The sequence below is a fragment of the Chaetomium strumarium genome (genome assembly GCF_033439665.1).
Source record: "Chaetomium strumarium strain CBS 333.67 chromosome Unknown B0T15scaffold_5, whole genome shotgun sequence".
NCBI lineage: Eukaryota > Fungi > Ascomycota > Sordariomycetes > Sordariales > Chaetomiaceae > Chaetomium > Chaetomium strumarium.
The window spans coordinates 634,221-660,108 of record NW_026944433.1 but is presented as its reverse complement, the minus strand read 5'-3'; the positions used below and the strand labels follow the sequence as shown (position 1 = coordinate 660,108).

At 56.2% G+C, this 25,888-nt stretch overlaps 8 protein-coding genes across 8 annotated transcripts; 3 read left to right on the top strand and 5 right to left on the bottom strand.

The window, feature by feature from the left end:
* Positions 1-482: 482 nt before the first annotated feature.
* B0T15DRAFT_485832 (signal recognition particle, SRP19 subunit) lies at positions 483-1,358 on the top strand (the record flags this gene model as incomplete). Its single annotated transcript, XM_062866314.1, has 1 exon — positions 483-1,358. The coding sequence occupies one exon, from the start codon at positions 483-485 to the stop codon at positions 1,356-1,358; it is 876 nt and encodes a 291-aa protein (XP_062719842.1).
* A 6,272-nt stretch (positions 1,359-7,630) lies between these two features.
* B0T15DRAFT_228473 (uncharacterized protein) lies at positions 7,631-10,920 on the bottom strand. Its single transcript, XM_062862911.1, has 2 exons — positions 10,290-10,920; positions 7,631-10,074 (listed from the first exon to the last, which is right to left on the bottom strand). The coding sequence occupies exons 1-2, from the start codon at positions 10,714-10,716 to the stop codon at positions 7,712-7,714; spliced, it is 2,790 nt and encodes a 929-aa protein (XP_062719841.1). The 5' UTR covers positions 10,717-10,920; the 3' UTR covers positions 7,631-7,711.
* A 1,161-nt stretch (positions 10,921-12,081) lies between these two features.
* On the bottom strand, positions 12,082-13,685 carry B0T15DRAFT_399434 (AAA family ATPase-like protein; the record flags this gene model as incomplete). The annotated part of the gene is made up of 4 exons (XM_062865006.1): positions 12,082-12,223; positions 12,314-12,645; positions 12,707-13,474; positions 13,542-13,685. The coding sequence occupies 4 exons, from the start codon at positions 13,683-13,685 to the stop codon at positions 12,082-12,084; spliced, it is 1,386 nt and encodes a 461-aa protein (XP_062719840.1).
* Positions 13,686-14,763: 1,078 nt separating this feature from the next.
* On the bottom strand, positions 14,764-16,320 carry B0T15DRAFT_512260 (uncharacterized protein; the record flags this gene model as incomplete). The annotated part of the gene is made up of 2 exons (XM_062867968.1): positions 14,764-15,732; positions 15,799-16,320. The coding sequence occupies 2 exons, from the start codon at positions 16,318-16,320 to the stop codon at positions 14,764-14,766; spliced, it is 1,491 nt and encodes a 496-aa protein (XP_062719839.1).
* Positions 16,321-17,538: 1,218 nt separating this feature from the next.
* B0T15DRAFT_535385 (uncharacterized protein) lies at positions 17,539-18,783 on the top strand. The gene is made up of 2 exons (XM_062869497.1): positions 17,539-17,933; positions 18,074-18,783. Exons 1-2 carry the CDS (start codon positions 17,700-17,702, stop codon positions 18,680-18,682), a joined length of 843 nt encoding a protein of 280 aa, XP_062719838.1. The 5' UTR covers positions 17,539-17,699; the 3' UTR covers positions 18,683-18,783.
* Positions 18,784-19,009: 226 nt separating this feature from the next.
* Positions 19,010-19,810, bottom strand: B0T15DRAFT_436271 (transcription initiation factor IID, 18kD subunit-domain-containing protein; the record flags this gene model as incomplete). The annotated part of the gene is made up of 2 exons (XM_062865830.1): positions 19,537-19,810; positions 19,010-19,452 (listed from the first exon to the last, which is right to left on the bottom strand). Exons 1-2 carry the CDS (start codon positions 19,595-19,597, stop codon positions 19,010-19,012), a joined length of 504 nt encoding a protein of 167 aa, XP_062719837.1. The 5' UTR covers positions 19,598-19,810.
* A 214-nt stretch (positions 19,811-20,024) lies between these two features.
* Positions 20,025-22,032, bottom strand: B0T15DRAFT_535381 (major facilitator superfamily domain-containing protein). Its single transcript, XM_062869496.1, has 3 exons — positions 21,783-22,032; positions 20,826-21,722; positions 20,025-20,761 (listed from the first exon to the last, which is right to left on the bottom strand). Exons 1-3 carry the CDS (start codon positions 21,976-21,978, stop codon positions 20,160-20,162), a joined length of 1,695 nt encoding a protein of 564 aa, XP_062719836.1. The 5' UTR covers positions 21,979-22,032; the 3' UTR covers positions 20,025-20,159.
* A 1,379-nt stretch (positions 22,033-23,411) lies between these two features.
* On the top strand, positions 23,412-23,795 carry B0T15DRAFT_368987 (uncharacterized protein; the record flags this gene model as incomplete). Its single annotated transcript, XM_062864186.1, has 3 exons — positions 23,412-23,464; positions 23,589-23,645; positions 23,705-23,795. Coding segments are annotated over 3 exons (201 nt in total), but the record flags the coding sequence as incomplete, so codon positions are not given.
* Positions 23,796-25,888: the final 2,093 nt, after the last annotated feature.

Below are 25,888 nucleotides of genomic sequence, written 5' to 3'. Positions count from 1 at the left end.
CACCTGTCAGATGTTCCCGAGGTGGCATGCGGTCCCGGGCCCTCTGCTGAACCATTGGACATCCCTTCCAGGTTGGTACGGTGCATCCATTGAAGTGAGGTAGTGGCGCAGTCTCGATAATTTCGAGCTCGCCAAAATGGTAAGGCCTATGGTAAACTTTCTATGGCAAGTGGCACGAAGAAACATGAAGTCATCTGCAACCATGTCCACCTGGGTGTTTTGGGGTCTCAGGGGCGTTGCCAGGGTTCGTTTGATTGAGGGAGCAGTTACTATGTATAAAGTGTAGCACCAAGCGCATAAATCCCAATCCCACAGCCACCCTACAAATTGCTACTTCCACGAACTTCCCACCAACCCCACGCACAGATCTAACCTTAATCATCGCCAAGGGGACCCCACTATGAACCTCTGTTCATTAACGTTCATCCCCCACCACCATCTACTACTCGACAACAAACCACAAACCCGCCGTCACCGCAAACATGTCCCACCCGCGGGTAGAAGAGGTCTCCGACAGCGACGTCGACATGTCCGACCCGTCAGAGGGCGACATCGACGACTTTGTCGAATCGGACATCATGCGGCGAGTCCACGACAGCAAAAAGCCACCATCACAACCACCCCAACCGCAGTCTTTCTCCAGACCATTACCATCCGTGGCCCAAGGAGGACTCCCACAGGTCCAAATGCGCACCACCACCGACGAGAAAGCCTACAAGTCGTACCAGTGCCTCTACCCAGTCTACTTCGACGCCACACGCACGCGCGCCGAGGGCCGGCGCGTGCCACGCTCGCTCGCCGTCGCCAACCCGCTCGCCATCGACATCGTGCAAGCGTGTGCCCAGCTGCGTCTGCAGACCGTGCTCGAGGCCGGCAAGCTGCACCCCAAGGACTGGGCCAACCCGGGCCGCGTCAAGGTCAACCTCCGCGGCGACAACCAACCAGGGTCGGGATCACAACTGGTGAAAAACAAACACCACCTGTACGTCCTCGTCGCAAAGCACCTCCGCGCCAACCCGACGACAGACGACTCGCCCGCGCTGCGCATGCGGGTGGGCGGGGCGCCGCCGCCGCCGCAGGTGGAGCCGGGCAAGCCGTGGCCGCGGCCGGCAGTGCCGCGCGGGTGGAAGATGGGCGAGCTGCTGCCGTACTACAGCCCCGCCATGACGGGCGGCGGGGTGAGCGAGAATTTCCTGAAGGACATGATGAAGGAGATGCAGGCGGCGGGCGGCGGGGCGGGAGGGATGCCGGACATGGCGAGTCTGCTGGCGGCTGCTGGAGCGGGTGGTGGTAGTGGTGCGGCGGGAGGGGCTGGGGGAGGCGGGGGGAAGAAGGAGAAGAAGGGGAAGGGGAAGTAAAGCAGGGTTCGTTACCGCGAGTGTAGTGAATTGCCCAGTGGAGAGTGTGCGGGTCACAGCACGGGCTACCAAGTGACAGTCATGCTGGCGGGGACTTGAATTGCTAGCAAAGGCAGCTGCCTCGCTGCGTGTCTGTCATCAACATAGTGATGCTTGTTTGCCATCATTCAGTCCCATTAGAACTCCCCATCTCATGTCCCAACCACATCCAAACCCGAGACTCTCAGGCTCCTCACGTAAACAACGCTTGACCACTAAAGGCCTCCCATTCTTTTCGATCCTGCACCTGCACCTCCCGTTCACCACTTCACCCTCTGCCTGAAAAAGCAGCTGCCTTCCGCTCCGGGATTTATTCTGGGTATGCTCTCATCCAGTCTCATGAAACCACTCCTCCTCCGATGCGACATTACAAGCCCAAGGGCCATTTCCGAACCAGTTCCCTGAAAATCATCGAGGGGAATGTCAACTGATTTCCATGAACGCGCAACAGATGATGTTTTCCAAAGCACCGCACAATGCACCCTTTAAAGATCCGTCCCGCCATACGGATACATGCCCGTCACCTTTTGATGTGTTACCACTATCTCCCTTCCTGTCCGAGCAATGTTAGGACCTTTCTCCAAACACCATGTCCGAAGGGGACCGCACTCCTCAGTCTTTGCCTCTTGACACAGATATACAATACAATACAGGTAACTCAACGGCCCGCCGGCGTCTTGAAACAACCGGAAGGACTTATAGCCCTCGGCCTGGATGGTTGCATAGTCTCGCGGTGGTTTTTTTTTTGCCGGCGGCCCACGCTCGACTGCCCAAGCTTCATCTGGTCTTTGTCATCTTAGACTTGTCAATCTCGGTGGCGGAGGCGAGAGGGACAAGGGTGGGAGAACATACTCGATAAGATCCAAGGGAGGATAGATCGGTGTTCGTAAAAGTTGTACTTCCACAGACGAAAGGGATGATTCTCGACGTGGTCGTCGGTGAGGCCTCTGGAGCGGGCTGGGGGCGGATTGTTTAATACAGTATGAACAGGCAACCCCCCTTAGGAAGCTGAGGGGAGGAGGAGCAGCCTTGGGGTTTTCTGAATAGGTAGTACTCAAGGTGGACTGAAGAAGAGGAGGAAGAGGAGAGAAGAGGATCCCAGAGGAAAGGACAAGAGGAAAGGACAAGAGAGAACAAGAGGAAGGCACGAAAGAACATGAAAATGGGCAATAAGAAAAGAAGAGAAAGGTGAACAACACAAACGCAAGTCACGAGCTGAGCACGGGTACTGCAGATCCAGGGAATTTACTCTTCAACTTTATTTAAGATCGTGTACTTGATTTATTCAAGCCTCTTATTCAAGCCCCTTTCCTGTCTCTAAGAATGTGTGTTTGACAATGCCACCCCCTCATTCATCTTCCTGCACAATGTGGACTTCGCCACCGTGCTCGCCATCATGAACCTTTTGGTCGTTCATCCGGGGCAGCCGGACTTGCCGGGCTGCCCCGGGTTTCCTCTCCTTCCTCACACTCCTTTCCTCCACCTTCCAGGATTCGTAATCCTCTAACTGGATTGCAGCATGATGCTGCGGAGAGTGCTTGGCCGGTTTCCATGCGGCCTTATCACTCGGTAACCTCGCCAAGTTGTAGACCCTAGCATTGCTCGACAGGTTGACCAGCTCCCTAAGCACGGCCCTGCTCTCCGACCCAACCTTCGCTTTGCGCTGCTCAGCCGGCGGGACGTTCTTAGCGAGGGGCTCGGCAAGCCAGTCGTAGCTCGGCTGCTCAATCAACCTGGCGCGGCGGTTATCCTCGCGCAGGTATAGGACAGCGGCTTGAAGACCTTGGAACGCAGACTGAAGACCATCCATGGCACGTGCTCTGGCGGCGGCGCGTTCCTCGTTTGCTTTAGACCCTGCCTCTTCGGCACTAGTGCCAGCGGACACACGGCTGCTGCTGCTGCTAGCGACCTGCTTCCATTTGTCGCGGTCAAGCTCGAGCGCTTTGAGCTCGCGGTCCTGCTTGGAAATGGTGTCTGAGAGGATGGCGGCGTCTGCTTTGGCCGAGTCGATTTGAGCTTCCAGCTCCGAGATGCGAGAGGCCTTGGCCTTGGCATCACGCATGCGGAATTCAAGCGTTTCAATTTTGACTTCAGCTGTGCTGAGGTCTTCCTTGAGCATGGCAATTGTGCGGCGCGCGCTACCAAGCTCATCCTTAAGACGGCGGGCTTCGGCCTCAACCTCGATCGGAATCTTTTTGAGCTCCTTAAGCTCTTGGCTGCGCAGAACCCAGGGCGCCGGACCATATTCGAACTCTTGTGTCTGGGTCAAATCGGTGCTGAGCGCGGCGAGATCAGAAATCTGCGAGGTGGCGGCACGCAGTTTGCTGAGGTAGGTTGAGAACAGATCGGTCTCGCTGGAGTTGAAGACAGTCGTGACCATATTCTGGATGCAGGACTGCACTTCGGCGTATGTGTATGGTTCGGTTCTGCCCTCGTCATGAAGGAACTGATGGAGCTCCAAACCAATTCTTCGAGCCATGTCGGCGAGCTCAGCGGTGGCACCCTCACACTGCTCGAAAACCTCGAGGGTTTCGGGCAGGAGGGACAGGGATCTCGTTTTGAGATCCTCCAAGCCGCGAGCACACTTACCGGCAATGACCTTGGCGCTGCGTGTCTGGGTGACAACAGCGTCGGTCATGCTCAAGAAGTATTGGGTGAATTCGTCGTCCTCCTCATTGGACAGAACAACCCGCTGCACCATGGCCTTCGTGGTTGTGAATGCGAGGGCTGCGGATTCCAAATGGTTCTGCATGAGAAGAGCTCGCATGTGCACGTCGCCTGCGAAGCTCTGTAGATCGGTGGGGATGTGCACCTCGGCGAGGTGTGTCATGAGGGCAATCGTCCTCTGCAACTCGACGGAGCATTGTTTCTCCTTGAGTTCATCGCGCCGCAGGCCGTCGATCCAGCCGTTCAACGCCCTCTCCGCTGGCTCAAGCTCGTACAAAGCACCTTGGTATTTGGCGAATTGCTCGAGCGAGCAGTGGCTGATAGCGCTGACAAAGCGGTCGCACATGAAAGAGACCCAATTGAGTTTGTCGAGAGCAGCGCAACCCTCGAACACGTCGTCCTCGTGACCAGGATGCGGCTGACCACTGACGCGCTCCTTGATGAAGCCGTTGACGAGGTTCGCTTTGAACGCGAGGCGCTTGAACCTGAGCAGCGCGAGAACCGAGTCCTTGTCGTCCTTGTAGCTCTCGGGCAGGAACAGTTTGACGATTTCGAGATGCTGCTCGGCCTCTTGCGCCTCCATATGGCGCAATTCGAGGTCAATTGTCTTTGCTTGGGCCTTGGCGGCCGAGATCTGCAGCTTCTGGTTCAGATCCAGCATGGCGCGGGAGCGGTCGTTCAACTGCTCTGACTCCTTCTCCGTCACGGCATGCGAAGCGCGCATGTCTGCTAAGTCGCTCTGCAGGCTAGTAACCAGCTCTCGGAATCTCGACAGAGTGTACTCCATGTCGTCCTTGGCCTGCTTCTGCAGGGCGATCTGGCGGTTCTTCTCCGAGATCAATGCATCTTTCGCATCGATCTCCTGCTGCAGTTCCTTTGCGTTCTGAATGTGGTTGATTTCGAGCTCATCACTGATCTCCTTGAGCTCTTGGAGATCAGAAATCACCGCCTTGAGCTCCTGGATCTCCTCAGAGAGGTTCATGTTCCGTTCAGTGAGGTTTTCGATCATCTCTTCAGCGCCAAGAGCGTTGTTGAGCTGTTCGCGGAGGTCTTCGATCGCGGTCTCTTTCTGAGCCAGGTCCTCCTTACAGGCGGCAAATTGCTCCGCGAGAGTCTCCAGCTCCTGCATGTCTTGCTCCATGCTCTTGATCTTCTCGTTGAACTCCCGTTGCTGTTCCTTCGAGATGTCGCGGAGGTTGATCAACGCTCCACGGAGGCGCTCGTTGTCCTTCTGCATGTGCAGCCATCCAGCTTTGGCCCTATCCTCTGATGACATGCCCTGGCAGAGTTCTTCCTTCTCCTCGCGGAGGATCTCGACATCAAGCTCCAGCGACTCGTTCTTTTGCTTGAGCTCTTCGAGCTCAGCCTTGTGGCGTTCAGCCATCTCCTCGGCTATCTCTCGGTCGAGCGTAGCCATCTCCAGAGCGGTGTCATGCTCCGCTTGCTTCTCTTCGAGCTCGCTGATGCGAGACTCCGCCTCCTTGAGCTGCCTTTTTAGGTCGGCAAGCTCATGCTGTTGGGGCTGATACTTGATTGTGAGAGTCTGGATGATTCTCTCGAACTTATCGCGCTCGCCCTTAATGGTGTCGAGCGTGGCCAGTTTGTCCCGGTCCTCGATCCTCTTCTTCTCCAGGACGCGGAGCTTGGCCTTGAGATCCTCGATCTCTTTGTTGGTGGCAGGGGGTTTGGCCGCAGGCCGTGTTGCTGCCGCTGACACAACCGTGGATTTGGTCGTGATGGTAGGTACCACAACGGTCTCCTTGTCGGAGTCGCTGCTCTTGCGCGAGGAGACGGAGCTTTCGCTGGCGCGTTTGTTGCTGGGACGAGCGCCGGCAATGCCCGAGAGGGAGACAGCAGATCCATGTTTGGTGGTGGGCGGACGAGATACGGCCGGCTTTGCAGCTGTCGGCAGCCGACCGCTCAGAGTGCGGGTAGGAACGCCAGCTGTCTTGGGCGCGGCGGAGGTAGATACCTGGCGGGCTTGTTTGGCTGCAGGGACAGGCGGAGCAGCCATGGACCCGCGGCCCGACGTGACCGAAGGACGGGGCCGAGCCCCGGCAGCAGGTTTGGCATTCGAAGGTGTGGTGGTGCGTGACGGCACCGAGCTGGAAGGTGCGCTGCCCAGTTGCTTCGTGGGAGATCTGGTAGGAGACTGCGATGGTACCAATGTCAGCTTCCAAGGCCGTAAACAAACAGAGCTGGTGCGACTTACTCGAAGACCACTCGGCGGGCGCGCCGGACGCGGTGCGGGGGTGGGCGACGGATCATTCAGGCTCTTGCGACGCGCCAGGTTCGCGTCCGTGACGCGTGAGACCGCGTTGTTGTTAAACGCGCTGACGCCAGGACGATCGAGCTTGGGGGCCGCGGCGTTGTCCACAGCGGGCTGGTCGACAACGCGGAAGTTCGAAGGTCTGACAAACATGCCCCGACCCATCTGACAGTCGAAGTAGCGAGTACCTTGGACGCTCCCGTCATTCTTGCCGGAGTCATCGTCAAGCTCGATGCCAACCCAGTCTCCGGGCGCAAAGGAAGTCTGACCCAGGAACCGGATGGTGGCGGTGCGATTGTCCTTCATGTGAATCTTCTGGCCAATGGCCAGATCACCGATGGAAGACATCTTAGCATTCTAGGCTGCGACTGCCTTTCCGTTGGCGTTGAGATTGACTGGGATGCTGGACGAAGACATTCCGAAAATGCAGGCGAAGCCGATTAAGCTGAGAGCTGATTTTTGGAAAGAGTAGATTGAGTAGAATTGAGTATGTTGCAGTTGCTGATAGCTTTGATTCTCCAAATTGAGCGCGCGCGCGATTGAACTGGTTCAATTGCAAAGTGAAGTGCGATCGAGTCTGAAGTTTGTTGGAAGAAGGAGGAAGTTGGGAGGGACTGAGGGGAGAGGGAGCGGCTTCTTAATGCTGCCCCAGGTGGCCCAAGCTCCAAAACGATCAGCACTGGCAAGCACGCATTCAGCAATACTGGGAGGAAAGAACCCAACGACGTGCCTTCCCAATTCAAAGAGACAGGAGGGATCGGACGGCGTGCCTTGCCAGTTGGTGAATTGCGTGCTCAGCAAAGCTCACTGAGAGAAGGAGCCCTCCAGCGTCCCTGCTCTGCTCCGGCTCCCTAGGGCCACCCCCTCAGGCCATCTGGGGGGGTGAGCTTAGAGTCCTCAGGTTGCGCATGTGATGCCCTCACCTGCTTACTTTGGAGAGGTGGCATGGCATGAGCACTCTCGCGAGGCATTAAGGCAAGGTAGGTAGATAGGTAGACAGGTAGATAGAACTAGAGGTGACGACCACAACTGTCCTTCCGGTCCTTCTGTGTCCATGCTGCCGGTGTGAGTGAATCCGTAGATGTTCTGTTGCGCGAGATGTCCAGCCCAGCCCAGCTCCTGCCGCGACCGTGCCAGTGTGGTGATGTCAAGCGTACTCGGGTCCCCGAGACGGAAAGGCCGCCATGCTGGTACAGACTACAGAGTACCAAGCACATGTGGTCTCTCAATATGTGCGATTAGAATGGGAGGGAAGGAGCAGATGGTCTTGCTCTTCCAAGCTCCCCGTAGGCAGCAACAGTAGGAACCATCACAATCTCCGTCTAAACAACTTGAATCCGAGAGCCAACGGTACCAGCCATCAACAATAACTTGAAATCTAATATTCCATCGCCGTCTGCCCGTCCATTCCTCTAACGATGTTCACCCATCCAGCACTCCGCACCCACTCGACAACCTCGAACCCTAACCGCCGTTCCATCTTCTCGTCCACCACGACCGCGACCCGTTCGCTCCTCGCAACCTCACCGCTCTCATCAAGCGCCGAACCGGGCCCAACAACAGAAACAGAAACAGGTGCGGGAACGGGGACCTTCACAACAATCAACCCAGCGCTCCTAACCTCCACTGCCCCTCCTCCTCCTCCTCCTGCCATAACACCGCCGCCAGTAGAAACCTCATCCACACTGGATTGATACGGAGCCTGAGCCAGCGGCGAGACATACACAACTAGATCGGGCCCCACAATCCCCCGCCACAGCGTCGCCATCCACTGCCAGTGGTCGACGGGAGCGTAGGCGTCTGAGATGGGAGCGGCGCAGGCGAAGCGGTCGGATAAGGTGAGTGAGAACCCCGAGGGGAGGAAGGCGATAGGTAGCTTGGGCTTTGGTTTCTGGTTCTGGCCACTCGGAGGGCTGGCAGGGACGGGGTGTTTGGGCAGGGGGTGACGCTGTGTTGTCGGGTCTGTTGGGAGCGCAGTTGATTCCCTTTCAGTCTTGTCATCATCGGTGGTGATGCTGCGTTTTTGCGTGGGGGTAGTCGAGACTGTTGACGAAGTCGTGATGGGGGTGCCAGTAACGAACTTGACGATCTCAGCGGATTTGGCGTGCCACTCTGTGATGGTGCGAAGATAAGCCGTGAACGGATTGATGCCGCTGCAGCAGCTGCTGCTGCTGCTGACGCCACTGGCACTGCTCGCAGCAATACTGGCCTGACTTCCATGCCGCGAAGCCGCAACAACAGCATCAGGCATGTGCACATCCTCCCCACCACAACCACCATCACCCGATCCCAATTCCCCTTGTTGCTGCTGCCTCCAACCGTTACGAACGCTCTCGTCCTCCCAGCACCGAACCAACCACGCGCCATCCTCAGCCGCCGACGCCGCCTTCAACGCCCGTTCCACAACCCGAGCGACAGCCTTCACCAACCTCGCGTCGGGGCCCTCCACCGCAATGACCGGCCCTCTCCCCGTCGCGTCAGGAGCAGCCAGGGGCGGGCTAATCCTCTCCAACACCCTCAACTTACTCACGAACGAGATACTCATGACCATGGCCTCGACACTCCGCGCCTGTGCCCGCTCGACAGCATCCCGCTCCCGCTTCGTCACCACTCCACCATATCCCAACGACGAATAAGAAGAAGAAGAAGAAGAAGAATATGAAGGGATAGTCGGCGTGGGATGGATGATTCCCAGCCCCGTTGCCCCGCCTCCTCCTCCTCCTCCACCACCTCCTACTGCTCCTCCTCCATGCTGGCCGCCACCACCTGTGCTCGGCTCGCTGCCGTTGTCCGGGGAAGTCGGCAGGTGGGATGTTTGCAGCGGGGGCAGGCGGAGGGATTCGTCGAAGTCTGATGACGGCGGTCCTCCTCCTCCTCCGGCACCGCCTCGGTAGGGAAGCGGGCCGGACGGGTAGTGAGGCTGCAATTGTGGTGGCACGGCGTGCATGGGCCGCTGCGGAGGGGGCATGGGCCCTGCTGCGCTCGGGCCGGGACTGCTGCGCTGGAGCATCGAGGATGGGCCCGGGAGGGATGGCGGAGGCGGGTAAGCGGACGGAGGCATGGATTGGTTGCGCAGGGATAGTTGTTGTCGTGAGTGAGGGTGAGGGTGGGAGTAGGAGGCGGTGGAGTGCTGGTTGGACGGCGGGAACGGGGGCGGAGGTGACGGCAGGGCGTGGTAGCTTTGGTAACCTCCTGCGGAGTTGTACCGGCGACGCTTGGCTTCGTGGGGAGAGACGGTGCTCTCGTAATCCTCGTGGATGTTGTACAGGCCGCCGCTGCCCGAGGGTTGAGAGGGTCCCCAGTGCTGCGAGCGGCTGCTCCGGCTCATGGCGGATCTCGACTCGGACGTCTGGTGAAGCCCCGACGGAGGACCGTAAGGGGTGGAGCTCCCCGACTTGGCGGCTGTCGGCGTCATGAAGGGCGTGGAAGGGGTTCTCGGCGTGGCGATGTACCGCCCGCCGCACTTGGGACAACGGTGGGGATCTTCGCCCGGCGCCACCGAAGGCCGGCCCGACTGCGAGCTGCCCGGCTTGTTCCCTCGGCGTGGCTGGTACCGGTAGTCCGGGTACTGTCGCTGGTGGCGCTGCTTCTCCTCCTCGGCAAGCAGCTTCCACTGGTTCTTGCGCTCCTCGGGCTCGTCGCGCCACTGCTCGCCGATGATTTTGGAGATCTCCGGGTTGGCGAGCCCCGGGTTCTGCTGCACCACCTGAGCTTGATGGTGCTGGCGGTAAAGAATGAAGGCTGGATGAAATTGTCTGTTGTCAGCGGGTGGTCCTGGCTATGGAGATGGCTCTCCATTGTATTGTATGGCTGGCCTGGGTCCACAACACAAAGAAAGAGGGACAGAGACAGATTTTGACTTTGCCAAGTACATGGCCAAGTCAACAAGAGATGCCAAATCTGCCGTCTCATTTTACCAGGCCAGGGCACGAAGAGAAGAGGAGGCGGCAACATACCGTTTCGCGGTCGTGGAACTTTAGGTGCCGGGGTGCAGAGGCAGATCAGGTCACGGCCGGCGTCGATAGCTGGCCGCGGACTCGCCGTGGTGGGTGTTCTGAGACTCAGGCTCTCGATTTTGGAACGGTTAGCCTCCTCCGTGTCGATGGAAGCAGCACGCTTCTTAGTTGTAGTCCTCCGGGCAGATCCCCGAGAACCGGAGCCGGGTGAAGGTGGTGGAGGAGGAGGAGGAGGAATAGGCGGGCGTGGGCCGGAAGAGAGAGATAAAGGGGCTGTCGGTGAGGTCTCGGATTCGTGCTGTCTCGCAACTGCCGGCTCTACTCCTCCGGTCTCTCTCTTAGTCGCCATGGCAGAGCTGTTGGGCGGCCCCGTCAACGCAGAATGGTGATTCCTCGGTTGGGAAGGCGTGGTTACTAGTTCTGTCATTTTTGCCCCCGGCCCCTGGGACCGAGCGACAGGCAAGAGTTGAACAAACGGAGGAGAAGTGGAAAGAAAGGAGAAGGACCAGATTCAGAAACACCACCACCACAACCACCACAAAACACAACTGTGACCGGGAGGGTCTGTTCCAGATGGGTGGGAACTTGACCTGTGTGTCTCTCCCTCTGTCTCTCTACACGGACGGGGAGAAGAAAGGGAAAGAAGTGGATTTGGATGAAGGAGAGAGGCTAGAGAGGTGGAAAGAAAAAAAAAAGGGCCTGTCCCCAAATTGCCATTCAGAATGAATAATATAACAAATCACAGTTGGAAAGTCGGTTCGATTGTCTCCTTTGTGATCTATCCCTCCCACTAACACACTCACCGGCCAGACAATGATCCCGGCCAACAACGGTGAATGGCCTTATCGCATTGGCAAAACCCACTCACTGTTGCTATGATGAACAACGGGCAACGCACCAGGCCGGCCCCAGTTGCCCGTGGCTTCAAAGTGTGGATAGGCTCGCTCCCTTCAGATGTCTCGGGAATGCGCCGCAGAGCAGTGGAGAGAGTGCATCCATCGCCCATGGTTCTTTGTCTTCAGGGCGTTTGCAGTGATTTTTTCCGTTCGCAGTTCGGCGCAGCGGCGGGAGGACATCTCCCCCAAAATCTTCAAACCCAGCCTCCCCCTCAGCCATGGCGGACAATGCCAAAGGAATTTCCCAGAATGCTGCCCTCTGGAATGCGCTGCACTGAACAAAGACCATGTCAGCCGAATCGGGCCTAGTCCACCCTCCCACAATTTGCTCGCTCTTACTTGTTCATTTCCATTTCAGTGCTCCTGCTGGCTGGCCGGACCGGCGGTTTGAACGATGCGGCAAAAAGTCATTGTCGGGTGTTGGTGGTTGTTGTGATGGGATACCAAGTTGTCTTTGACGGGCGGAAGAAGCAGCAGCCGCGCAGCCAACGGCCAGCCAGCAGTAGCCCGTGCAGTAAAGGCTGACGACATAACAAGACAAAAAAGAACATCCCGCGCCAACTCCAACCTGCAACGCGACCTTTTCCCAACCTGCCCGTGCCCTCTTCTGTCATACATGCACAACCTAGAAATCAGAGATGTGACTGCCCCTTGAGCCACAACGCCACCCCTCCCCCTCGGTCTGCTACCAGTAACCTCCAGTAGCATCACTTCAGTGCACCTAGGAATCAACGTACAGCGAGATATGTAGGCCCCTTCCTTCCACCACGGCCTACTACTGGCCGACTGGCTGAAGAACGCTTGTGAGTCTCACGATACCTACTGCCTCCGATACTTGCCCAATGGCTACTCGGGGATGTTCACTTCGCCAGCATCGACATCGCAGACCTCGCCAATCAAAGTCTCGGCTCAATGAAGCCCCGGCCAGCTTCACTAGCCAAGACATCGGCGCTCCGCCGGGCGTCCAGGAAGAGGTCCTCGCACTCTGCGACATCCTGGACGTCGATCTGGCTGCGGCCATTGACCCGCGCGAGGATGCTGTCAACTTGGTCAGCGCACTGATCCCTCCTCTCCCCACATCCCATCCTCCACAGACACAGCGGGCATCCGAGACATGGCTGAACGTACCTCGCAGGGGTTAGCAGCTGAAGGCAGTAGCGAAGGCTGATTCGCACGCCGTGCTCGGCAATCTTGTCGATAGCAGGGTCCGTGATCTGGACACCCTCGGTGGATGCGCGGATGCGTACAATCCGCTTGATCTCGTCGGGCTCGTACGGGTGGGTTGGGATGATGAGAAGACGGGTTAAGAAATCTGGCGGGATGCCGTGGGCGGCTACGAGGTCGTCAGCACCGCGGATGGTGGCCATGCCCCTGTTGGAAGCAAGGATCACAATGGGCGAGATGGGCGACTCCAGCGCCTTGTTCAGGTACGTGAAGCATTCGACATCCAGCATGTGTGCCTAGAGATAAGTCAGCTTCCACATACGGCCCCACTCCCATCACATCTGATGTGAGACACACCTCGTCAATAAAGAGCACACCCGGCACGAGCTCGGCGACACCCTGGTTGATGTACTTGCTGACCACCTTGTTGATCTCGGCCCGCAGCTTGTCCGTGATCTCGGTCATCTTGGGCTTCATCAGCTGACCCATCATCGACATGATGTCCTGGCCGCCCTGCGGACGCGCGTTTGCCACATCCAGGTCGTGCAGTGACACGTCTTGGACGATCTCCTTCTTCTTGTGCACCTCGCCCTTGGGAATCGGCACATACTCCTCGGCCTCGAGGTCGAACTCGGTCGCGTAGGCATCCGACCGGCCGACGCGTTTGCAGGCGCCCGTGTTGGTCTCGATGTAGATGACGTCGCCCACCTGGACCCTCTCCTTCTGTATCGCCTCGTATATGCTTGGGTCGAGCCGCAGCTTCTTCTGTCCCCTGGCGCTCTTGAGCCCGATTAGCAGGGTGCTGATGGTCTTGCCATAGCCGCCGAGTGGGTTCTCCGCCTCCTCCGGTGTCAACTCCGTGACCTCGCCCTCGTAGACGTCCTTGGTTTCGCGGACCCTCAGCCCGATGGCGCGCCGGAAGTTCTCCATGAGCACCTCGGTCTTCTTCACTTCGGTCGAGTAGATTTCGCTGCCAGTGATGGGGCAGAAGGGGATTTTGGTGCCGAGCTCCTGGCTGATAGCAAGTGCCAGTGCTGTCTTTCCTGTGCCTGGACCGCCTGCGAGCAGCACCCCCCGGCCAGCCATCTTGTGTGCTTTGATGAGGTCGACGACGACGCCGCAGGCCTGCAGTAGAGAAAAATCGTCAGGTCAAGGTCCAAGATAGGATGAAGGTTGATCTGTATACTCATACCTCACGCGCGGAGGCTTGGCCGACAAAGCCAGCAGCTTGCTTCTCGGCGATGCCATTTGTATTGAGGCCCAGGCCTTTGATATGTGTGTGCGCCGCTGTGCGGTGGTCGCGACTGTTGCCGCGCACTTCGCTAATTTGGACCATCGTGTGCTGGTGCACTGCCGGATCTGGTTTCACGAACTGAATGGTGCAAAGGCGGCGGGAAGGTCTTTCGGCGTCGCGAAAAACAACGAGGCTGACGAGATGCTACAATAGAGTTGAAGGGAACTCGACTCTTGAGCTCTGGCGAAGCATCGCAATGGATTTTGGACCAGATCTTGGCAACTTTCCTGTTTAGGCTAGGCAGCCAAGGTACCTGCTTGCCTGCCACCGGGAACGGCCCGGCACGGCCCGCACGACAGCTGATTCCATACACTTTGATGAGTCTCACGTTCATAACATCACCTACATGAGACGGATCATTGTGTTTATTAGAACTACTTTAAACCCCTAGATGAGCATCAAGTTGTCGGCTCTTGCTGGCTTGGGACAATCTATATTGCCTAGAACCATCAAGTTCACTCCTTATTTCCAAGCACTCATCCATACTTATTCAAAGCGACCACCAGTCAGTGCAGTCACCACCTTCATTACGTCCTACGAGTTTTCCACACACCTTTTTCTATTTCAGGTGGCCATGGTTGAGGTGGTCTTATTAGGAGATACATTGCATTGAGTAGGTGCTGACCAACCGGTATTTTTCAAGTACATGATATCCATATACACAGTACACTAGTGCAGTACCAGTCTAGGAGTTTATATTTAGTTATACCGTATACGTCTGAAATCGGCGACCTTCACAATCGTGGGAGACTGGGAGTTGAGTACTGAAGCACCCGGGTGCTCAGCACTTAACGTTCAGCTCTCATACCTTACTTGAACACGATGGGATATAGACATCAGCAGAAGATGCAGGCTCACAGAGTTTGGTCGGGCCTAGGATACTTCCGCGTGTTGTCTATGGCAATTAACACCACGGAACGATCGCTCCGAGGACTATTTCACAATTTGGAAGAAGCTTTCGTGATACTGTCCTGATTCAATAACCGTGTTACGCTGTGCATGCTCTCTTAAAGTTTTAGGCCGACCCAGTAGCCTCCCTTTTCAGATGCCGCTCGGAGCAGACCACCATAGCCTGGTATGTAACCCTGCACGTATAGCCACATAGAGGTACTTATGATCTCTATGGATGGTTTCTCGGTGAACGCCGCTGCTCGCCCTCTGCTTCTTCCTCCCCCTCGTCCCCGACACCACCATCGCCCAGCATAGGCACGGCCTCCTCCCCTCCGCCCACCGCATTCCTCTCCACATCCCCGCTCCGCTCCCTCCCCCCCCCTCCCTCACCAGGCGACACAGCGGGGGTCTTCTTCCCCAGAGCAGCCCACAACGCACTGCCGACGATCAACCCACAGCCGACGACGCTAACGACACCCATGCGGTGGTCAAACACCCAGCGATCGAAGGCAGCCGCAAACAGCATATGCGTGTAAGTCATGGCGGTCGCGCGGTTCGCGTTCCGCCCGTCGGAGCCGCCCAACCCGGCCGTCATGATGAACTGCATGACAAACCCGCACGTGCCGAGCGACAACAGCAAGAACCACTCGTAGGCCGACGAGAGCAGCAGGCCGGCAAAGTTCATATCTGGCCAGCCGACGTGGGGGAGGACGAGGAGGGCGACGGTGCTCACCACCGTGCTGCACGCCGAGAAGTAGGTTACTGTGATGAGCGGGTGCGCCCGCTTGCCGATGCAGCGGATGGCTGTGTAGGCGCCTGCGGCGCCCAGCACGCCGACTAGGGCGACCATGATTGCGAGGAGGCGCTGGGCTGGCGTCGGTTCGGTTTCATTAGTACCTGCGCCGGCTACTCTGGCGAAAACGGTGGGGATTTCGGGGATGATTGTTGAGTTGGTTTGGTCCGCGGGGAGTACGCCTCCGTCGTCCGAGTGCCCGCTGCCGAACAGGGAGGTTGGCCTGGCAATGAGAACGACACCCGCAATGGCGATGAAGGAGGCCAGTTGTTCTCGGCGAGTGAAGGGATCTTTAAGGAGGAGGTCGCACATGTAGCCTGAGAGCATCGGGGCGAGGAAGGTGATGACGGTGGCTTCGGCAAGGGGTAAGTACCGCATTGAAAACCACATGCCGTAGATACCAAACTATAGGTAGTGTTCATTAGTGATGGTCGTTGGTATAAACAGAAGATTGTAGTCATGGATACGTACGAAGCCCGAGATGCCCCGGATAAGGAGCACTCCCCTGACACCTCTCGGGCCGAGTGGGAAGTCGGGAATCATATTCCACCACATGTACAGGCAAGAGAGAGCAGTAGTCATACTCTGGCGAGCAAAGAGGATCTGCATCGGACGCATCCCGCTCTCCATTTCCAGCAGCTTCGCCGCCAGGTTCATGAGAGCACCGAAGAACTGGGATACGCCCACCAGCAGCACAGCTCGGTTGTCGGCCCAAAACCGTCGCAAGCATTGTGCGATAGCCGCCCTCCGCGTCTGTAGAGGATGGGTGTACGGAGCAGGCGACAAAGCTCTCGTTTGGCACGGCGAGAGTCGGCCATGCTCCGAGAATGGGCTTGCAGACAGAGACCGAGAAACATGTGGGTTTAGGAACGGCGAGGAAGGCTTGTTGCTGCTCAGCTCCTCGAGGGGGATACTATCGAGAGCATCGTCACTGTCATCTCCCAACCGCGTCGTCTTCCGAGGCGTTTGTCGTGGGTTCAAAGACGGAAGCATAGCTAGGTGTTGTTGACCATCCTAATAGAAAACTGTCAGCAGACACGAGTTGACGAGAGGCTATCGGTCAGGGAAGGAGTCGGTCCCAGAAGAAGGATCCGTCCAAAACCCTGTAATGTGGTGAGGTGAAGTAACCATGTCGTCGGCGAGTAATCGGAGCTGAGGATAGGCGAACAGTAATTATTTCAATCAAGCCTCTGGCTCCCGAGTCCCGCCAACCATTGAACTCCCCAGAACTGGGGAAGCCGCGTATGTCCATGCTATTCCCCCAGAATAGCACATCTCTGCGCTGTCAGCTCCGCGCAAGCTCTCGCGCAGGCTCTGGCGCTTCAAGCGGGGCGGACAAGCCATGGCACCTGCATGGAAGGTCACGCTCTCTCTGCATGGCACTTGCTGTTGAATTGGCATCCTCTGGCAAGGAAAAGCGGCGCATATACTAAAAGATCAAGATGGACGAAATGGAACATCATGGTGGCTATTTATCTCATTCCTCATTCTTTCTTCTTCATCCTCTTCCTTTTGATTCTTATGATTCTCCGCTTGGTTCTTTCTTTGGTGAGGTTGGCTGCTGGTACCGTAAACTGCCCACCCCTCACAATCACGTTAACCCCTCTCACTTTTGCTCACTCTTCCACACATCGCATACCAACGAAGGTATCTAGTTCCCCTCGATACAACCTGGGATAGATTTCAATGCCTCCTATAAGGGGTTTTCAGCTACTATCCTGTGCTTAGCCTTTTCCATACTCTTTCCTTCTTCCCTCATTTTATTATTTCTCATTTCTCCTTATTTTTGATTTTCTTTTGTCTAATCTCGACCATAGTGAAATGGATCTTTCATAGCCTTGACAACTTGCTGGGCATCCCGAAGGGGTCAAATCCAGCTCCCGCCAGAGAAAAAGCACGCCCTGTTAATAATAAGGGTCGTAGCTGATCTAGACCCTAGCTTGTCACCATCTGAAGATAATCACCAGGCGTGCGGATACTGTGAGGTTCGGCTGACAACACCTTTGTCGGCACTTGCCACTGAGAATACTACGACTGTCTGGGAAGAAAAGGCGAAGTGTGGGAGAGGGGGCAACTTCTAGGTTACACTAATCAGAATGAGCAAATCTTGTGGTGGTCACTGGTCAGACTTCGATTGCTTGGCAAGTTTACATGTACTTATCAGGGATAAATTAGACGCGATGCATTGTTGATCAGTTGACCATTTCCAAACAAAAACACTAAACAATTCTCGGAAGGTCCTCATCAGTGAGCTCACCACAAATCGACATCGATTCAAATTCACCAGTCTCTCCGGCCCAGAACCTTACAACTGAGGGATCAACACGAAACGTTAACTGTCTGGCTTCCTTGGCTTTCTCATCCCGCCAACCATGTCTCGCAAACATCCTGCGGGCACTGACGGCGGCGCGTCTGATGGACCGCGTCAGTTCAAGCAGATGAAGCTGGATTTCTTCACCTCGTCAACGAGGCAGCCGAAGAAGCCGAGGACCGAAACAGAGGCGCACCAAGAAAAGTCAACAAACACGGCCACGGCGGGAACAGGAGACGGAGACGACGACACGGATCCGAAGCCAGCAACTGTGTCATCAAATCCGTCTGTCGATGTGACAAAGCCAGGGCGGCAGACAGACATCATCATCACCCACGCGGAAGCCAAACCGCAAGAATCCGAAACAGAACCGCCACCGACCCCAGCGTCACAACCACCAGCAACGGCGACCGCCACCACCACCACCCCCCAAAGCCGCCCTCACCAGCAGCAGCAGTATCTGCATCAAGAATTCGCATCACCGACCGCACAGGCAACCTCTTCGCGGCCCCATCCGACAGCTTGCTCATCCACGCCTGCAACAGCGTCGGCTCCTGGGGCGGCGGCATCGCCCTGGCCTTCCGCAACCTGTACCCGGAGGCATTCAAGATCTACCGCGCCCACTGTGCGCACTCGACGCCGGACCAGCTGGTGGGTACCGCGCTGCTTATCGCCCCGCAGCCACGGGGAGGGGGTAAAGAAGGTGAGGGAGGAGGGAAGAAGAGGCCGCAGCAGCAGCAGCATTACATCGGGTGTCTGTTCACCAGTCGGCGCTATGGCAAGGCCAGGGATTCGCCGGAGAGGATTTTGAGGGCTACGGGCCCGGCTATGAGGCATCTAATGAGGCTGGTTGCGGAGGAAGAGCGGAGGAAAGGGGAGGGGGTTATTAAGGAGGTGAGGATGTGTAAGATCAATGCTGGACTGTTTGCTGTTCCGTGGGAGAGGAGTAAGAAGGCTATTCAAGGGTTGGAGTTGGATCAAGGGGAGGTACCCCAGTGTGCGGAGGACGGTGTAGTGAAGGTTGTGGCTTATGAGAGGGAGTAGAACTGGAGTGGGTGTGAGAGGATGGAATCTTTGCGGTAGGGATACCGGGGTACGCTGCTTCGCGAGAGAAGACAGCCGTGTATGATACCAAGCATGTCGATACTCATGTTCATATAGAATCAGGTCTCGACTGGCCCTGCAGTCTTGTTTCTGACGGAAGCCAACTCTTGCCAGGTCAGGTTCTATGACCCATCCCGTCGTCCGGAACGCCACTCCTGTCCTGTACCCAGTCCATAATGACCCAAGGCCCCAGACCCGAACTCCGTCCCTATGCATACTAATCCTAAGCCAAAAAGAAAAAAAGAGAACCGCGAAGTCGAACTCGCCTTACTTCCTCCTACTCGAACCCCCAGCTTCCTCCAGATCATCATCCACGTCATCCAAATCATCCTCACCGATCTGCATCTGCGACGACACGGACTTGCGCCCCCTCTTCCCCTCGGCCCCCTTCCCCCTCTCCTTCTCGGCCGCCTTCTCTTCCTTATCCGCATCCTTCATCAGCTGATCCTCGATGCTGAAGTTCTTCCTGGCCGCCTCGATCTCCCTCTTCTTCTCGAACGTCTCCTGGATCTTGCCCATGTACACCGGGTTCCGCCGCATGGCGAACTCAAAGTCCTCGAACTTGACCTTCTGGCGGCCCGCGTGATTGGCCACCCGCATCGCCTCGAAGCTGACATTCTGAATGAACTCGGTCACGATCTCGTCCAGCACGCGCACCGTCTCGCTGAGCGGCGCGCGCACGTCGCCGTGTGCGTAGAGGAGCTGGGCCACTGTGGGTTTGATGAAATTGTGAGCTGCCTGTTTGTGTGGGAAGGAAGATCAGACAAGGGGGAGGATAGATGAGGGTCCCGTACGCTCGTTGTGGCCGAAGTTCATCTTGCCGACATTCTTGCCGGCGCGAGCTCGAGGCTCCATCCTGATTATGACGACAGAGTGTTTGGTCAAAAGCTTGCGTTGTGGTTTTTATCTGGAGGCCGAGTAGCGTGGCAACGAGAGGTTGTGAATGACCCAAGATAGCAGGTGTGCTGTTAAATGCTTCTGTCAATGCTTTGGTGCGAAACTGGGTACCTAGGTTGAGATGAATCGGCAGGATGATAGTTTAGACAGTGAGAAAGCTAATGTACCAGGTACGATCCTCGGATCGAAGGCTGACCTGGACGGTAAGGCGGCTGCGGCCCGCCTAAGAATCAGCTCCCCACCGACCCACAGCCAAGCTGCCCCACTCAAGCAGCTACTTGACCCACCTAGGTACTCCACCGAGCTCACTTCCAGGTTGGAATCTCCTCACGAGTCACGAGCTAGACGAGCGAGTAAGGTTTCTCACCCCAGAATGGAACAACTCTTTGGATGTCAGGTGGATGTATATTGACGAAAAGACCGCTAGCGCTGGCTTAACCAGCGCTTCATCATATGTAGACGTGGTTGTCCCTCTCCAACAATTCGAACATCGCTCCTCAACGCACGCATGCCCCCCTGATTACCTCGCTAGTGCCGCCCCCTCCCCAAAAGCATCCCTCGCCTCCTGCTCAAGCACGCTCCTTCTAATGCTCCTCGCTTTGACCCTGACGAACGCAACAAGTACAATGCCAATCCCCAGTCCCAACCCCAACAACAGCAGGTTCACCGGCATCGGATCTCCCTCAAACGTCTTCTCAAACAAGTAATCCAACCCGGACTGTGAGAAGTTTAGTATTCCCGACAGGCAGATAATCGTGCCGTAGACGGTCCCAAACGTCTTGAACCCGAACACCTTCGCGCTGTAGTCCGAAACGGCCGTGTAGTAAAACGGGCGAAAGAGCACGAACAGGATCACGTTGGCGTACCCGGCCCATATAGCGCGCGGGATGATGCCCAGCACGCCGATCGTCGTGGAACAGCTGACCAAGATGACCAGCACCGTGAGCGTGCTGGTGTGGTCGAGGATGGTGCCTATGAAGGGTATGGCGAGTATGCCACCTACCGGCAGTGCGACGTCGAAGAAGTCGTTGAGGGCAATGGCGTCGCGATGCGAGGCGAAGAGGCTTTCGTATTGGCGCCGTATGGTCGCAACGAAGAAGTTTATGCGGGTCATTTGGACAACTTTCGGCCCTCACAATCAGCTGGATATCTCATATGATATCCGGGGATGGGAGGGGTGGCTTACCTGTGAATAAGCAGATGAGGATGAACCAGGGGGACTTGATTTGTTCCCAAGCCGAGTAGCGATGCATCACGCCCCACACACCCGACGATTTGTTGATGTCCTCCTCGCGCCGTGTCTGTTTGTCGACATTGGCGGCACCGAGGATACTCTGGACACTTTCTATCACCTCGGCCCGCTGCTCCCGCTCCTCTTCCTGCAACAGGGCCGTCTCTTCGTCGACCTGATCGTACGGCCCAGCGTCTGCGGCAACGTGTAGAGGCGCCTCAATTTCCTCGACCAGCTCGCCTACCGTCTTGTAGGACTGCGCTGGCATCAGTGTAACCTGCAGCAGGAGTAAAGTGACGGGTACAGCGAGGTAAGCAAGGAAGAAGTCCCGCCTACCGAACGCGCCTTCTGTCGCTTGATAGATGAGGCGGTAGATGAGGAACAGAGCACTCGAGGCATCGAAGGCACCCGTCAAAAGGGCGAGGATGGAGCCCGAGTGGCGGGGGAAAGCATTGGACAGCTGGAAGGAGGGGATGTAAGTGAAGGGACCGCCCAGAGCCAGAAAGAGATAGCCGAACAGCAAGCCGTCGAACGGCAAACGCTCCTCGAAGGCCATCAACAGCGCGCCCGCCGCGAGGAAGAAGCTGCCGAGCAGGCCGCAGACCCGCGGCCCGTAGTGATCAAGTATCGTCCCAACCGGCAGGGCGACGACATTGGTAGCTACGGCAGCCGTAGTGAACATCAAGTTGAGATGAAACTCAACACACATATCCTCATCGTCAAATAACTCGTCCGAAACGGAACATAAATGCCTGTAGGCTCCCTCTGACTTCAACACGGGCTTAAGTGCCGCATACCCAAAGACGATACCGGCTGCGAAGAAGCAGACGACGACCGCTGCTGCGACTTGGACTGTTCCAGAGCGTCAACATTGGAGTGTTGCGGGGTGCGATCGACGGCTTATGGACCTACGTAGTCTCTTCCATCCAGGCACATGGAATGCCCCAAGAGCCTGGGGCTGGACGACTGCTGGAGGATCCCATGACGACGGAAGAGGGTTGAACGTCAGTTTGCGAGCACGAGTCGCCGCATCTGAGGCCCTTCTTGACCGAGGCACCGTAGAGACGGTGGTGAAGGTCTCGATGGACGAAACGCGTTGTAATGACATGGCGGGCGTTCTTCACGGTGAGGCAGGGAACTTGTCTACAGAGAAGAACGGATGGGGAAACGGTGGTGTCAAGTAATTCAGTTCTCCAATGACGTCAAGCGGGGCCGCAGCATTGTGGGGCCGCTGCGGCTACTAGTCCACCCACTTTAAGCTGAACGCTCACGAATCTCTAGAGAGAGCATATATATCTCGTTTCTCAACCCAAGCAAACATAGCGATGTTTAATACAAGAGCGGCTAGTGATTCGGGTTTTTCCGTCGTTCTCAGATGTATACTAAGAGGTATAGAATTCCGCTTCCTCTGATAGTCTGTCGCCGGTTGTTGTGGGTGCTTATCAGATACTACTCAAATGCGTTACCTCATGATCATTTGATAACTACCTAATAGGGCGGTCGTCCTGGAAGCGGGAATTATGCGAAGAATTGTTCAGCTCACCTGATGAGTGCGAGTAAAGTGATGCAAGATGGGTTCATGGACCTCTTGACTTTTGAAAAGCGCAGGAACGCCATCTTGGTGATCCGGGTAGCGTACCTTAGGGTAAGTACGATTGTACGAAGTAGATCGGATTATGAGGTGAGGATGGAAACGCCAGAGGATGCTGGTTAGGTGAGGGCATGTCCCTACGACGTAGCCACGCTCCGCCTGAGCAATTTCATGGAGACAGATCCCAAGACAACGATTCAGGGCATAGTAGAAAAGGTAACAATGTTACAATATTGTCACCAAGTAAAAGAAGGATCATAGGCTTCAAAGCTATTTCAACTGCCTGTTAAGCCCAGATTTCGTACCAATCGAGTTGGCATGGCAGTTACCAAAGCAGTATACTAAGGGAGTGCCCTGTTTCGACGATAATACGGTGAAGGAGCGCGCGCAGGAAGGCTGGGATGCAGTCAACCAGGAATCTATCAATCATTGGATTAACAGGATCCCTTTTAGATTGAACAAATACATAGAAGCCGATAGAGGATTGACTGGCTTTTAGATAGATACATTGTTTACCATCTAGTTGTGATGTGTGGTATGGTGGTGTAATACATTTGGATCTGTGTCCATTAAATTGCTCAGGAAGAGCCACGGTAAGGCGATCGCGGGGCGGAGGCTGAAGAACAGCTCCCCACTGACACGGTTGGACGAAGCCAAGCAACCCCACTCAAGCTACCTTATTGGACGGCCCCCCAGCTCCATGCATCTGTCTTGGCACCTCCGCTGCGCTGTCGCAAGCAGGAAATGGTGTTCTTTCCCGGGAGCAGCTCTTTGCGCAGAAAGACAACATCGTGATCCTCGGCGCCAACCACCCCTTGAAGGGCCAATTCACCGCCTGTTCATTAAGGACACGGAATAGGTAATCAAGATGGTACGCTCTGGCGCCTCCCCTGAAGCAGAACAACAAGCGGCGCGCATCCAAACTGACTCGAGATCTTCCCCTATTCCAGACAGCGCTCTTCAACTTCTCGAGTCTGCTGCTCGTCATTGTTCTCCTCATCTGGTACGGCTCCCCATGAAGATGACCTAGTTCTGATTTCTTCAAACGCCCGTCGCATATTGTTCAACACCAAGACACTGCGTTGGTTCAGGAGCAAGGGAAGCTAACCGATGTCTGTCGCCGCTAGCACCTGCGCCTACGTGCACCAGCTGTTCCCCGCCATCCTCGACCGCAACAAGACCGGGTGAGTCCGACAGATGGAGTTGCAGCAGGAGAGATTATATACTGATAACTGCCGACAAGCGTGATTGGTATCTTTTGGAAGTGCGCGCGGATAGGCGAGCGGCTCAGTCCCTACGTGAGCCTGTGTTGTGGGTTCATGGCGGTAAGGATCACTGAAGCCTTGCTGGCGGACGGGGTGGTCAGTACGTGTGCTGACTTTACAATGGTGGTAGATTTCGATATTCCTTGGGATGTAACTGCCTTGGATATTTCTACGACCGACGTTCGGAAGGTACCGGCGCTGCTACTGGAGGAGTTTGGTTGCTTTTCCCGGGGCGTTCAAGGGTTGGGTTGACTTGGGGCGTCATGAAGCGGCTTTTTTACGATCAACGATGACAACTAATCATTGGGGTATGTTTGCCCACGACGACAAGCGAGAAGACCTACCACCACTCTGCGGCTCGTGTCCCAATTGCTCCTACACTCCGCCATAGCAAGGGGATAAGGAAGGGGGTTGGGCGGTCGAAACCGGTCCTCGAGAGTAGCCTCCGCCTTCGACTTCAGGTTCCACAGCTCCGCCTCAAGTCGGACGTTCACTTTAGGCTTGTTTGTGCGTTGTTTGCCTTCGGGTGAGTTACACAAACTTTGAAGGTCACTTGGAAAAGCAAGACTGCGGGATCGGGTTTGCGGGGAAGTCTTCAGAGCTTTGGCCGCGACCCATGCCATGGGGGTCGGCATATTGCAGCTATGTACCAGGTGGGCAGGTGGGCAGGTGGGCAGACACCGCAGCTCAGGTCAAGCTGTGGAAAGGGGTTGAACCGCCGTTGAAGGATGCCGCGAGCCGCGACTAACACAGTAATGAGGAAGACGGGGCATAGCTCTTGCGTCATTCAATAGATGCGCTGATCCGCTTTAAGGTTGTTAGGGTTCAATCTCTGCGGATGCCCTCTCCCTTCTCTCGGTTGCCTTGTTCTCTGGAGGTGCCGCTGCATGTCTCCCTGTTTTTGACAATGGCCGCCGTAGGGCGGCCCCTGCTGGGTACTTTGGTGCATATTTGAGAGATCCGTTGTGTCTCCTCCTGAATGGTGATTATAGCCTGGGGAACCGGTGACCCCTTGGAGAGCGGTCTTGTTCAGGATCAGATGCTCACTCACCATTTCTCTGCGGATATAGAGTGGTAAAGCTCTCACAGTAAGGCATCAGATGCGGACAAGCGCACTGGATGCCTTCATTATGTGCAAGGAGACGGCTCACCGCAGCACGATGGAAGGCGATATCACACCGAGGCGCCGTGCCTGAATAGGTAACCTGCCTGAGACATCTGCACTGTAGCATACAGCTGTACTATGCCGCGCAGGGGAGGCATTTCGGCGAGATGTCAAAGTTGCAAAGGCCGAGAATTTGCTGCTTCCCCAAGCAGCTGGGCCGGTTGTCGATCCCTATTCCGGAGATGGGGAAGCGGTGTTCCTCGCCCTGCGCTCTAGCTGCGTGACAAGGTTAGGATTAAGATCGCTACGATGTGAAGGGCATATCTATCTGCATCCTTCAACTGTCTCAACTGGAACGTCGTCAAACTTCAAGATACGGAATTGTGTTTGACTCGGTTGAGTACGTATACATCCCTCGATGTGCTTTGAGATATAAACCCTCATCTCGTAGTACCGGCGCACAACTCTGCTTCGACTGCCGGGATGGGCGATCCATCCTGATATCACTCATTGGCTGGCCCTGTTTTCAATTGAATCTCAGCTCGTGTCCAGGAACGGGCAGCGGCAGACCCCGGCCGTGACCCGAAGCTCCCTCAGACTGATGCATATTGACCTGTCTAACTCGAACAGATGGAATAAGCATTGATAAGCGACTTGCAGCACTTCCGCGCTGTGGCACGTGTGGCAATACATGTACATAGCTGAGAGGCGCACGGATACAGCACGGGAGGCCTGTGTAGTTACCGTAAACGGCAATCCACATGAAACAGACACTGCAGGACCGCTTGGGAGCCGAGGAAATGCCGCATCCAAATTCTCAAGGGATCACGTGATTTTGGATCAGGTACGAAGGGTTCGGTTGTTCAGGGCGAGTTTCATCTGACCCCTGCGCCTTTCTGCCTGTGAGGGAGCTCTGCCGCCTCACTCACTTCAGCTACACTAGGCTCCACCCTGAGCTTTGGAGGAATTTGGTGTTTGAGGATGCTGGATCGAATGAGGCGGCTGGGCGGCAACACGTAAGGCGAGATCCGGTGGGGATACGATGTACATACGATTG

What these genes read in the sequence shown, in the direction of transcription:
- B0T15DRAFT_535385 (XM_062869497.1), top strand. Translation starts at nt 17,700, where the DNA reads ATGTCTCGCAAACATCCTGCGGGCACTGACGGCGGCGCGTCTGATGGA. An exon ending in CATCAAATCCGTCTGTCGAT is followed by an intron (nt 17,934 to 18,073) that starts GTGACAAAGCCA and finishes CACCCCCCAAAG; the next exon opens with CCGCCCTCACCAGCAGCAGC.
- B0T15DRAFT_228473 (XM_062862911.1), bottom strand. Translation starts at nt 10,716, where the DNA reads ATGACAGAACTAGTAACCACGCCTTCCCAACCGAGGAATCACCATTCT. An exon ending in AGTTCCACGACCGCGAAACG is followed by an intron (nt 10,075 to 10,289) that starts GTATGTTGCCGC and finishes AATTTCATCCAG; the next exon opens with CCTTCATTCTTTACCGCCAG.
- B0T15DRAFT_535381 (XM_062869496.1), bottom strand. Translation starts at nt 21,978, where the DNA reads ATGTCATTACAACGCGTTTCGTCCATCGAGACCTTCACCACCGTCTCT. An exon ending in GCCTGGATGGAAGAGACTAC is followed by an intron (nt 21,723 to 21,782) that starts GTAGGTCCATAA and finishes GCTCTGGAACAG; the next exon opens with TCCAAGTCGCAGCAGCGGTC. An exon ending in CCTCATCTGCTTATTCACAG is followed by an intron (nt 20,762 to 20,825) that starts GTAAGCCACCCC and finishes GAGGGCCGAAAG; the next exon opens with TTGTCCAAATGACCCGCATA.